This window comes from Artemia sp. Qi Xiang Cuo, chromosome 10 (genome assembly GCF_049724085.1).
Source record: "Artemia sp. Qi Xiang Cuo chromosome 10, ASM4972408v1, whole genome shotgun sequence".
In the NCBI taxonomy this organism is placed as follows: Eukaryota; Metazoa; Arthropoda; class Branchiopoda; order Anostraca; family Artemiidae; genus Artemia; species Artemia sp. Qi Xiang Cuo.
In genome coordinates this window covers 53,899,590-53,910,122 of record NC_142803.1, presented here as the reverse complement: position 1 = coordinate 53,910,122, position 10,533 = coordinate 53,899,590, and the positions used below count along the sequence as shown (strand labels likewise).

General features: G+C 33.1%; 1 protein-coding gene across 1 annotated transcript in view; it reads right to left on the bottom strand.

Moving 5' to 3' along the window:
* Positions 1-287: 287 nt before the first annotated feature.
* Positions 288-10,533, bottom strand: part of LOC148947896 (uncharacterized) — a 13,062-nt gene continuing 2,816 nt past the window's right edge. The window contains exon 2 of the mRNA XM_089096038.1: positions 288-2,418. Coding sequence (XP_088952164.1) covers positions 1,886-2,418 — 533 coding nt within the window. The 3' untranslated portion in view covers positions 288-1,885. The remainder of the gene's footprint in view (positions 2,419-10,533) is intronic.

Genomic DNA, 10,533 nt, shown 5'->3' with positions numbered 1-10,533 from the left:
GTTAAAGAGCATTCACTGTTTGCCAAGGCAACTAAAAGAAGCACAAAAACACCTCTTGAACCATCTTCATCCGGACAATATACTATTATAAATATCCTACGATCTCTTCAAGTAAAGGTTCAAGAGATGCATAAAACGTAACGATAAAATTGGATCAAGTATGAGCGTATCCCAAGAATTTGGTCGAGGCACTGGCCCTAGCACAAAATGGTCCTAGCACTGTTGAAAAATGAAAAAGAAATAAACCGTGAAGTACATTGAGAAACAAACTGTCTACACCGTTTTTCCAAGTTCTAACATTTATTTTATTAAATTTTTTTTTATAAAACACTAGCAAAATAAAGACAACTTATAAGACAAAATACTAACTTAGACTTGTTTGTTCCTTCCAACTTTTATTAATTCAAGTTATATTCATGATCTCAACCGTTGCAATATATTATATATTTCAAGAAAATCTTTTATAACATTTAAACAGTATTTAACAATGTTAAATAAATTACTGTTTCTCATCTTCAAAAATATTATAATTTAGTCTGTCACAAGTATGGATCTTAATATGATTTTCGAAATTTGGGTTTTGAACAAACTTTTTCAGACACAATAAATCAAACAACTAATAAGACGAAACACTAGTCTAGACTTCTTTGTTGCTTCTAACTTTTATTAATTCAATTCATATTCATTATCTCAACCGTAGCACCATATTATATATTCCAAGTAAACCTTTTGTAACATTTAAACAGTTTATCACAATAATCAATGAACTACTGTTCCTCATCTCCAAAAACATTATAATTTATGGTCTGTCACCAGCATGGATCTTAATACGATTTTCAAAATTTGATTTTTGAACACACTTTTTTTTGACAAAATAAATTAAAATAACTTATAAGACAAACCCCTACTTTAGACTTGTTTGTTCTTTCCAACTTTTATTAATTCAAGTCATATTTATGATTTCAACCGTTGCAGTTATTATATATTCCAAGAAAACTTTTTGCGACATTTAAACAGTATATCACAATATTAAATAAACTACTGCTCCTCATATTCAAAAACATTATAGTTTATGGTCTGTGACCAATATGGATATTAATGTGATTTTTGAAATTTTGCTTTTTAACAAACTTTTTCCGACACAATAAATCAAAACAAAACTTATAAGACAAAATACTACTTTAGACTTGTTTGTTCTTACCAACTTTTACTAATTCAAGTCATATTCATGATCTCAACCGTTGCACCTATTATATATTCCAAGTAAACCTTTTATAATATTCAAACATTATATCACAATATTCAATAAATTAGTGTTCCTCACATCCAAAGAAATTATAATTTATGGTCTGTTACCAGTAAGGATCTTAAACTGATTTTCTAAATTTTGCTTTTGAACAAAATTTTTCCTAAACACTAAATCAAAACAACTTATAAGACAAAACACTAGTTTAGACTTGTTTGTTGCTTCTAACTTTTACCAATTCAAGTCATATACATGAGCTCAACCGTAGCACCATATTATATATTCCAAGTAAACCTTTTGTAACATTTAAAAAGTTTATGATAATATTGGATGAACTTCTGTTCCTCATCTTTAAAAACGTTATTATTTATGGTCTGTCACCAGTATGGATCTTAATATGATTTTCAAAATTTGTCTTTTGAACAAACTTATTCCGACATAATAAATCAAAACAACTTATAAGACAAAACACTACTTTAGACTTGTTTGTTCTTTCCAACTTTTATTAATTGAAGTCGTATCCATGATCTCAACCATTGCACCATATTAAATATTCCAAGTAAACCTTTTGTAACATTTGAACATTTTTTCACAATATTCAATAAAACTACTGTTCTTCATCTCCAAAAACATTATAATTTATGGTCTGTCACCAGTATGGATCTTAATATGATTTTCGAAATTTGGCTTTTGAGCAAACTTTTTCTGGCATATTTCACATTTATATGGCTTCTCAACAAAATGAGTTTTTATGTGGATATTATAATGTTTACTCCGAGAAAATGTTTTGTTGCATTTGTAACATTCAAATAGTTTGTCACAATGGTGACTTCGTACATGTCTATTCAAACTCGTTTTGGTGGTATACATTTTCTCGCAAGATGCACAATCGTATGTTTTTTCTCTGTACTGATTTCTACGACGTTTAGTTGACCCAGATTTATTGGAAAAATCTTTCAGGGAAACTGCTACCTTGTGCTTTCTTTCTTTGGCCGTAGGCACTATTTGAACGTTATTTGGTATTGTCTCTAAACACACATAAAGAGGGTCCAAATCTTCTTTGTGGCTCAGATTTGCATAATCAGCAGTAAGAGTTATTTCTTCTTTCGGTATAAAAATAGTACTGCGAGCAGGTGACTCTAAATTAACATCTATAATAGGAAGAAAAAAATCTCAAATTTTATAAATCCTCAGTAACAAAAAATCACTTCTAAAACCTGCATAAAAGTTCAACATGGTTTACAAAATCTCAACAAGAGCATAGCATGCTCTGGCTACCTATTATTGAGACTATAATGTGACACGAGCATCAAATGCACAGACGAAACCTGTCAGAGGTTCTATGGACCACTGATCATCTTCTCCGATATAGTTCAAACAACTAATTCTATTGCAGCTACATGTAAGTAGTGTTGTAACTGGTAAAATTGGTCACGGTAAAATTAAGTATTTTACGTATCTTACCGTAACTTTACGGACCCCCGTAAAATTGGTATTTTACCTATACGTAATTTACATATTTTACCTTTTTTGCGGGTATCTTAAATATTTTACACCCCCTTACAATTTTCAGAGCACAAAAGCGCAAAGAGGCTGGCAGAAATAGGATTGAATATGATTTTGTTTTGTGGGTACTTTCGCACTAGATAGGCCTCTCTAAAGAAGTCATATAAGAGATGCTAGCTGCTACAGTTAAATGAGCGTTGAAAAACCCGTTTTGATACAAGATGATTCAAGACACCACTGAGAGAAATACTTTGTTTAGCGTTGTTTTAATTGCATATACAATATTAAACTGTGTTTTTTTGGAGTTGGGGAAAAAAGGTACCTTGGTTAGGTTACGTATATAATATATGCAATGCTTTGCCCTCCCCCCTAATGTGCAAATGTATAGCCCAAATTTGTTTCTTAACTATTGTATAGTCATCCTATTTTTTTTTAATTTCATTAGCATTAACCAAACTTAATTTTTTAGAGAGGCCCATATAATACGAAAGTGCCGTTTTGTGTATAGCTGTGTTCCTTGGTTTAAAAGACCGTCTGTATGACTTAGGTCTCTTTATCAGAACAATAAAATATATTATAGTACATGTAATTACTGTTTTAAAATGGTGGAATGTTAGCTGAAATAAAATTACATTAATTCTGTGAAGCGTTAAAGATAGTATGGGTTACAAGCAAGATTGACATATGACAAAACAAAAAAAAATAATACAATTAAATAGTCGAGAAAGATGAGCGTAATGTCAGCCAGCGGAGAAAAACAAGCGAAAATGATCGAGGCAGATATTTCGTCCGGGACTCCCACGCAGCCGTCTTAAGTGCTGAAAAAGAAAGAAAGAAAACTAACCTTTTGAGTTAGCTCCAACTCAGCAAAAGAAAGACTTAATCAAACAAATCAATCCAAGCCAGAATACATGAAAGACTATTAACCAATTAGATTAGGCAAGAATTATCTCCTTAGTGATTGACTTAGCTTGTCTACTGACGTAATTTTCATTGAAAGTGTGATCAGACGATCTAAATTGAAACTGAAAGAATGTTATTTGAATCCTTTAATTTTAAGTTATTGTTAATTGGGTTCATATGATTATCTCCAGTATCTCTATTTAAAGCAAGGTCTCGATAGATTTTTAAAATATCAATTGCCTTCCTAAAAGAATATGAGGAGCAATTTGCTTCAAATATATTGACCCTTGTGTTTCACCAATTGTTTCGAAAGAATCTTCAGATAAATACAGAATTAGCTCCAAGGGAGAGACAATGCGAGGGTGAAGGTAGAAATTGATCTACAATCCTCAGAGCCGTTTCCATGGCCTTCGGTTGGAGAGGGGGGGGGGGGGGGTTCTTAACAGGCAGGGTCACCTGAATCAGAATCTAAGTCTTGAAGGAGAGCAGCCAGATTTGCCAGCAGATCCTGTTGAAGACAGTCTTAATGACTGTGAAAGTGTCTGAATGTTCTGCTATTATGATCCAGTACTTAGTTAATCAAAGTCATCAACGCGTTACAAGCCTCTTTTTTACTTGCATTCGGTAACTTTTATAAATAAATGAAAAATAATATGTATGTGATATGAAAAATGTGACTGAATACGGCTTTTTAAATATTCAAAGTTATTAGGGTAACATTTCTTAGGTTTAAATGTAAAAAAAAAAAAATACTAATATGATTTTACTTCATAATAGTAAACTTTTAGTAAGTTTTACTTTACTAGTAACTTTTCCTTCATATTAGGTAAATTTGATTTATTGATTTATTCTTTTTTTGCACTGTCCAATTGCTGAGCCATTACCTAGGCACACGCTTACCAAAGGGATAAACTAGACAGAAAATTAAATTAATGAAACTGTAGATAAAGGGGTATTATCTTTTTAAGCCCAGGAAAATCAGAATAGCTAAAAAATTTCATCAAAAGCTATAACTGATGCTTAAACAGAAATGCTCAGCTGGTATTGTAGCTACAGGGCAACTGTAAAACGCCAATTAGCCTGCATTTCCAAGAGAGTACCTTATTTTACCAATTTTACCTTATTTTTACCAATTTTACTTACCGAGTTCTTTTTACGGTATTTTTACAACCCTACATGTAAGGTTAATGGCCACTACGATGAAAATTTCAGGAAGTATATGAATATACAGGTTATCAAAATGGTATATTGGCAATGTGAAAGCAACAGCTAGTGGTATTAAGTTGAAACTTCCAGGACTTGATGAGAGGTATGTTCAACTAATTAAAAGGCAATATATTAATACTACTGGTACTAATGTTATCACTGCTTATACTAATTAAATAAAAAAAAAAACAAGTTTTTTAAACTGAAAGTAAGGAGCGACATTAAAACTTAAAACGAACAGAAATTATTCCGTATATGAAAGGGGCTGTCCCCTCCTCAACGCATTGCTCTTTACGCTAAAGTTTTACTTTCTCACAACTCTATTTTTTTTAAACAATAAAAAACTTTTGCGTAAAGAGCGAGGCGTTGAGGAGGGGACAGCCCCTTTCATATACGGAATAATTTCTGTTCATTTTAAGTTTTAATGTTGCTCCTTAATTTTAGTTTAAAAAACTTATTCTTTTTATTTAATATCTGATCATTTTTCAGTTAATGTAGCTTTTATTTTGGTTCACCGTCATTGAATAAGTAAACAAAATTTACATAAAAATCTTACTTTTCTTTTGCTAAATGGATTTCTCTAAATTTGGTTATGACGTAATTTACGAATTAACTTACGTAACTAACTTCTGTATTCGTATATTTTTCTTCTGGCAAAAAATACAAAATTTCAGATTTTTGCAGATATGAGCTTGAAACCTATGTAATAGGGTTTTCTGATACGCTGAATCTGACGGTGTGATTTTCATTAAAATTTTTTCACTTGTACATGTTTCCCCCCTCTTTAAAAAATCGGGTAAATTTTCTCAGGCTCGTAGCCTTTGATGAGTAATACTAAACTTAAAAAATTTATATATTTAGAATCAGCATTATAAACACATTCTTTGGATACATTTATTAACATCAAATTTCGTTTTTAAAAGTTTCGATAACTATTGAGCCGTACCGCTTGTTTTTTCATTGTTATTACGATATTTGTTACGTATATGTTATTACGTATATGAGGGGGTTCTCCCCTTAGTCAATACCACGCTCTTCACGTTAAAATAAAAAAAAAAAATTGATTCACAAACCCCTGAATCACCAAGTACCAAGTACCAAGAAAAACTTTAGTGTAAAGAGCGAGGTATTGACGACAGGGCGAACCCCCTAATATATGTAATAATTTCTGTTAGTAAAGCTTTTCATGTTCTTCCTTACTTTCAGTTGAAGAAACATTTTTTTATTAAATTTAATTTCTGATCGTTTTTTAAATAATGCTGGGAATTCCAGCATCCCCTTGATGAAAAATTCCCTTCCCCATGAAAAATTCCTCTGTGGAAATATCCTCCCACGTAAAACAACTCCCCTCCCCTACCAGAAAAAATCCACCCGGGAAATATCTGTATACTTTGCAATAACCTATACTATATGTAAACAATGGGCAAAGTTCGAAACTTGCAGCCCATCCACTTCGGACTGTGGGGGGTTAAGTCATCCTTAGAGACATAGTTTTTACATTTTTCGAGTAGGCTGAACCAAAAGGCTATCTCAAAATTTCAATTAAGTGACTTTGTTAAAAAAAAAAATGAAGGGGGTCTAGCTGCCCTCCAGTTTTTTGGTCACTTAAAAAGGGCACTAGAAATTTTAATTTCCGGTTGAATGAGCCCTCTCACAATATTCTATGACCACTGGGTCAAAACGATCACCCCTGAAAAAAAAACACGCATCGTGATCTTTCTTCGAGCAAAAAATACAAATTTCCACTTTTTTGCAGATAGGAGCGTGAAACTTCTTTAATAGGGTTCTCTGATAAGCTGAATGTGATGGTGTAATTTTCGTTAAAGTTAATTAAAAATGCAAAATTCCTTATTTTTGCAGATAGGAGTTTGAAGCTTCTTTAATAATGTTCGGTGATAAGCTGAATCTGATGGTGTGAATTTCGTTGAAGTTAATTAAAAAAAATTTGCAATTAAAACAAAATTTTATTGTTTTACTTTTATTTGTTTAAATGGCTTTCTCGAAACTTGTTGAATATTATTTATGAACGTTTTTGTTAGTAATAAATACGCGTACCGGACGAATTAACTTACGTAACGAACTTCTATATTCGTATATTTTTAATTCGTATATTATTGGGTTTGCCCCCTAGGCAATACCTCGCTCTTTACGCTAAAGTTCGAATTTTGTTCCAATTCTTTAATAATGACCCCTTAATCACAAAGGCCGTTAATTAGAATAGATAGCTCTTTTGAAAGCACTAAAAAAAACCATAGCGAAAAGAGCGAGGTATTGACTTGGGGGAGACCCCCCTCATAGACGTAATAATTTCTGTTTATTTTAAGGTCTAATGTTGCTTCTTACTTTCGGTTGAAAAAACTTGTTTTTTTAAATTTGATTTCTGATCGTATTTTAATTAATGCTTGGAAATCCGGCGTCCCCTTCATAGAAATGTCCCTTACCCCAAAGAAACATCCTCCACGGAAAGATTCTCCCGAGTAACCCCCTCTTTCAGCCCCCCCCCTACCAGAAAAAAATTCTTCCTGAAAATGTCTGTATACTTCCCAATAACCAATACAATATGTAAGCAATGGGCAAAGTTCATAACTTGTAGCCCTTCCCCTGGGAACTGTGGGGGTTTAAGTCATCGTAAAAGACATATTTATTAGATTTTCGACTATGCTGAACAAAATGGCTATCTCAAAATTTTGATCGGGTGACTTTGGGAAAAAATGAGCGTGGGAGGGGGCCTAGTTGCCCTCCATTTTTTTAAGTCACTTAAAAAAGGCACTAGAACTTTTAATTTCCGTTCCAATGAGCACTCCTACAATATTCTAGGACCACTGGGTCGATAAGATCACCCCTGGAAAAAAGAAAAAAAAACAAAAAAAAAACAAATAAACACGCACCCGTGATCTTTCTTCTGGCAAAAAATGCAAAATTCCATATTTTTGTAAATAGGAGCTTGAAACCTCTACAGTAGGGTTCTCTGATACACTGAATATAATGGTGTGATTTTCATTAAGTTTCTATAAATTTAGGGGGTCTTTCCCCCTTTTCTCGAAAATCCGCCAAATTTTCTCAGGCGCGTAACTTTTGATGGGTATGATTAAACTTGATGAAACTTATATATTTTAAATCAGAATTAAAATCTGATTCTTTTGATGTATCTATTGGTATCAAAATTCCGTTTTTTAGAGTTTCGGTTACCATTGAGCCGGGTCGCTCCTTACTTACAGTTCGTTACCACGAACTGTTTGATACCAGTCCTATAACTAATACTAATACTACTAGTGTGATTACTATCACAACTATGCCTAGGGGTATGAAGATGAAATTTCCAGGGAATATTGAGGGGAAGGTGAATTGAATCACAACACAACATCTGTATGCAACACAGTTTATATAATTAGCAGTATGATCTTTCCCTATCTCACCCATTATAAAAACCCGGACCGAGGTGCAAGTGGTCCAGAGAACTTATAAACATAAGCGACATTAGATCTTTTCACGGGTAGACAAGTCAGATCCCTCTTGAACGCGAAACTTGGCTTCAACGTTGGAACACTAATTTTGAAGAAACTAATTTTAAATTAATTTATTCCAATACATACATGGAAATCGGTAATTAGTAGTGCAATGCTATTATTAGATGTTTTTAGGAAGTAAAAATAGGTTTCGAAGTCTCAAGTTGGTTTCAAAGGCATTTTGAGAAAGTTTCTGCCAAAATACGTGTTCCAGGGTAATTGGACCGCTGATGGCAGATCAAATGAGAGGAGGTGTTTGTACGCGCCATATATATATATATATATATATATATATATATATATATATATATATATATATATATATATATATATATATATATATATATATATATATATATATATATATATACTATTAAGACTTTACAAAAAAGAAAGTTTTTTTTAAAGAAAAGTAAAGGCCATATTAAGCTTAAGGTCAGTAGAAATAGAAGCCTACAATAACTCAAACTCAAAACGACCAGAAATTATTATTAAAGAATAAAAAAGGAAAGGAGAATAATTGGTATGGCTGTAACACTGCACATAAATAGTTTTAGAAATATTTTGGAAATTGTGCCGTAAAAGGTCTGAGATTATACAGACTCAGCAGTAAGAAATGCAGTTTATTTATTTTCTGGTAAACAAACTGGAAGAATATTCTATAATAGGAGCTTTTCTAGCGTAAAGCCCCGTACAATTTTGGATCTGCCACTAAAATGTGTGATGTCCTTCAATTTTCTGAAAATTCCCTAAGAATTTTATGAAAAACACTTCTTAACAGACGTTTGGTATTTTCTTGGATAGGGCTATTGTGGCAACTTTTACCACAGCAACCAATAATTAGAACCCAATAATTAGAAGTCCTAAAATTGGTCTCAATCAGGAACCCTTATCGCTATCTAAATTCACAAAGTGCAAAGATTTTCAAACAAAGGTGTTTATTGTTTAAAGTTCAGGAAAGGTCTGCCCATTTCACACGAAAACATTGATTGAAAACGAAACTAGTCTTATCTCGGCTCTCCGCCAAAACAGGTAACTAGACTTTTCAAGTATCAGAGGGACTACAATCTGAGAAAATAAATATCACGACGTGAAAAAAATGATAAACCATCCAGTTGCAGATCCAGAGGGGGGGGTTGAGGGGTACCCCCCTAAAGTAGTCTAAAGTAGTGTAATTTACTTAATTAACGCAAGTTCGCATTAATTAAACTTGCTCCTAACGTAAGTTAATCGGATCAACCTATTTTGCCCCCCCCCCTAAAATATCCTGGATCCACCCCTGAAACCATCACACCTATTCCACCAGTTATTAGAAGAAAAAAAATTCTTATTTTCACAAATTTCTTCAACCCCCCGCCCCCTTTTTTTTTTATAAAATCCTACAAAGGCCAGGCAGTTGAGTCCACTGTATATAAATAATAGATTGCCATAATTTGTATATAAATTAAGTCATACCTGTGAGATGGGACAGTTGCAAACCACTTGGCCGGTTCACCTAGTTTTTTTCTGCTTTCGCAATTACGAATAATGCACTTTCTAACCATTTCTCATTGATTGACGCAAACCCACTAATCCATAAGTGCACAAATAAGTGGGAGGAGCTTTTTGTTCGCACCGAGAATGAAGAGCGGGAAATCATCTGCGGTAAACTTACTGCTAATTATATAAACTGTGGTATGCAGTAATATCTTAGGAACGGTTTGGTGTGTGAATTTGAAACTTACAGAGTGAGTTTTTGGGGATGTTGAAATAACCAAGAGTCAACATTTGCATCCTAAAACTACTCCTTCTACTCATAGTACTACTACTGCTACTGCTATTATTACTTTTACTACAACTACTACTGCTAACTAAAGCTAAGGATACGACTATTAATTCTACTGCTACTAAAGCTCAGGGTGCTAAGGTGAAAATTTGGGGAATATTGAAGCAGTAATGAACCAAATTGAAACACACTTCGCGCATAAAGAATGTCAGTAGAATAGGTCTATGCAGTTTGCCAAGGCCCCCGTACAAACAGGTTTTTTCTAGTAGTTACAGATCATCACACTCTTTGCCAAGAGGAACGACGCAGTTTCAAAGTTCACTGCCTTTTTGGTGATAAGCCCAGTATTCTACAATGCTCGCGTAAAGCATCTAGTACCACAGCCAGTGATTGCGGTTTTT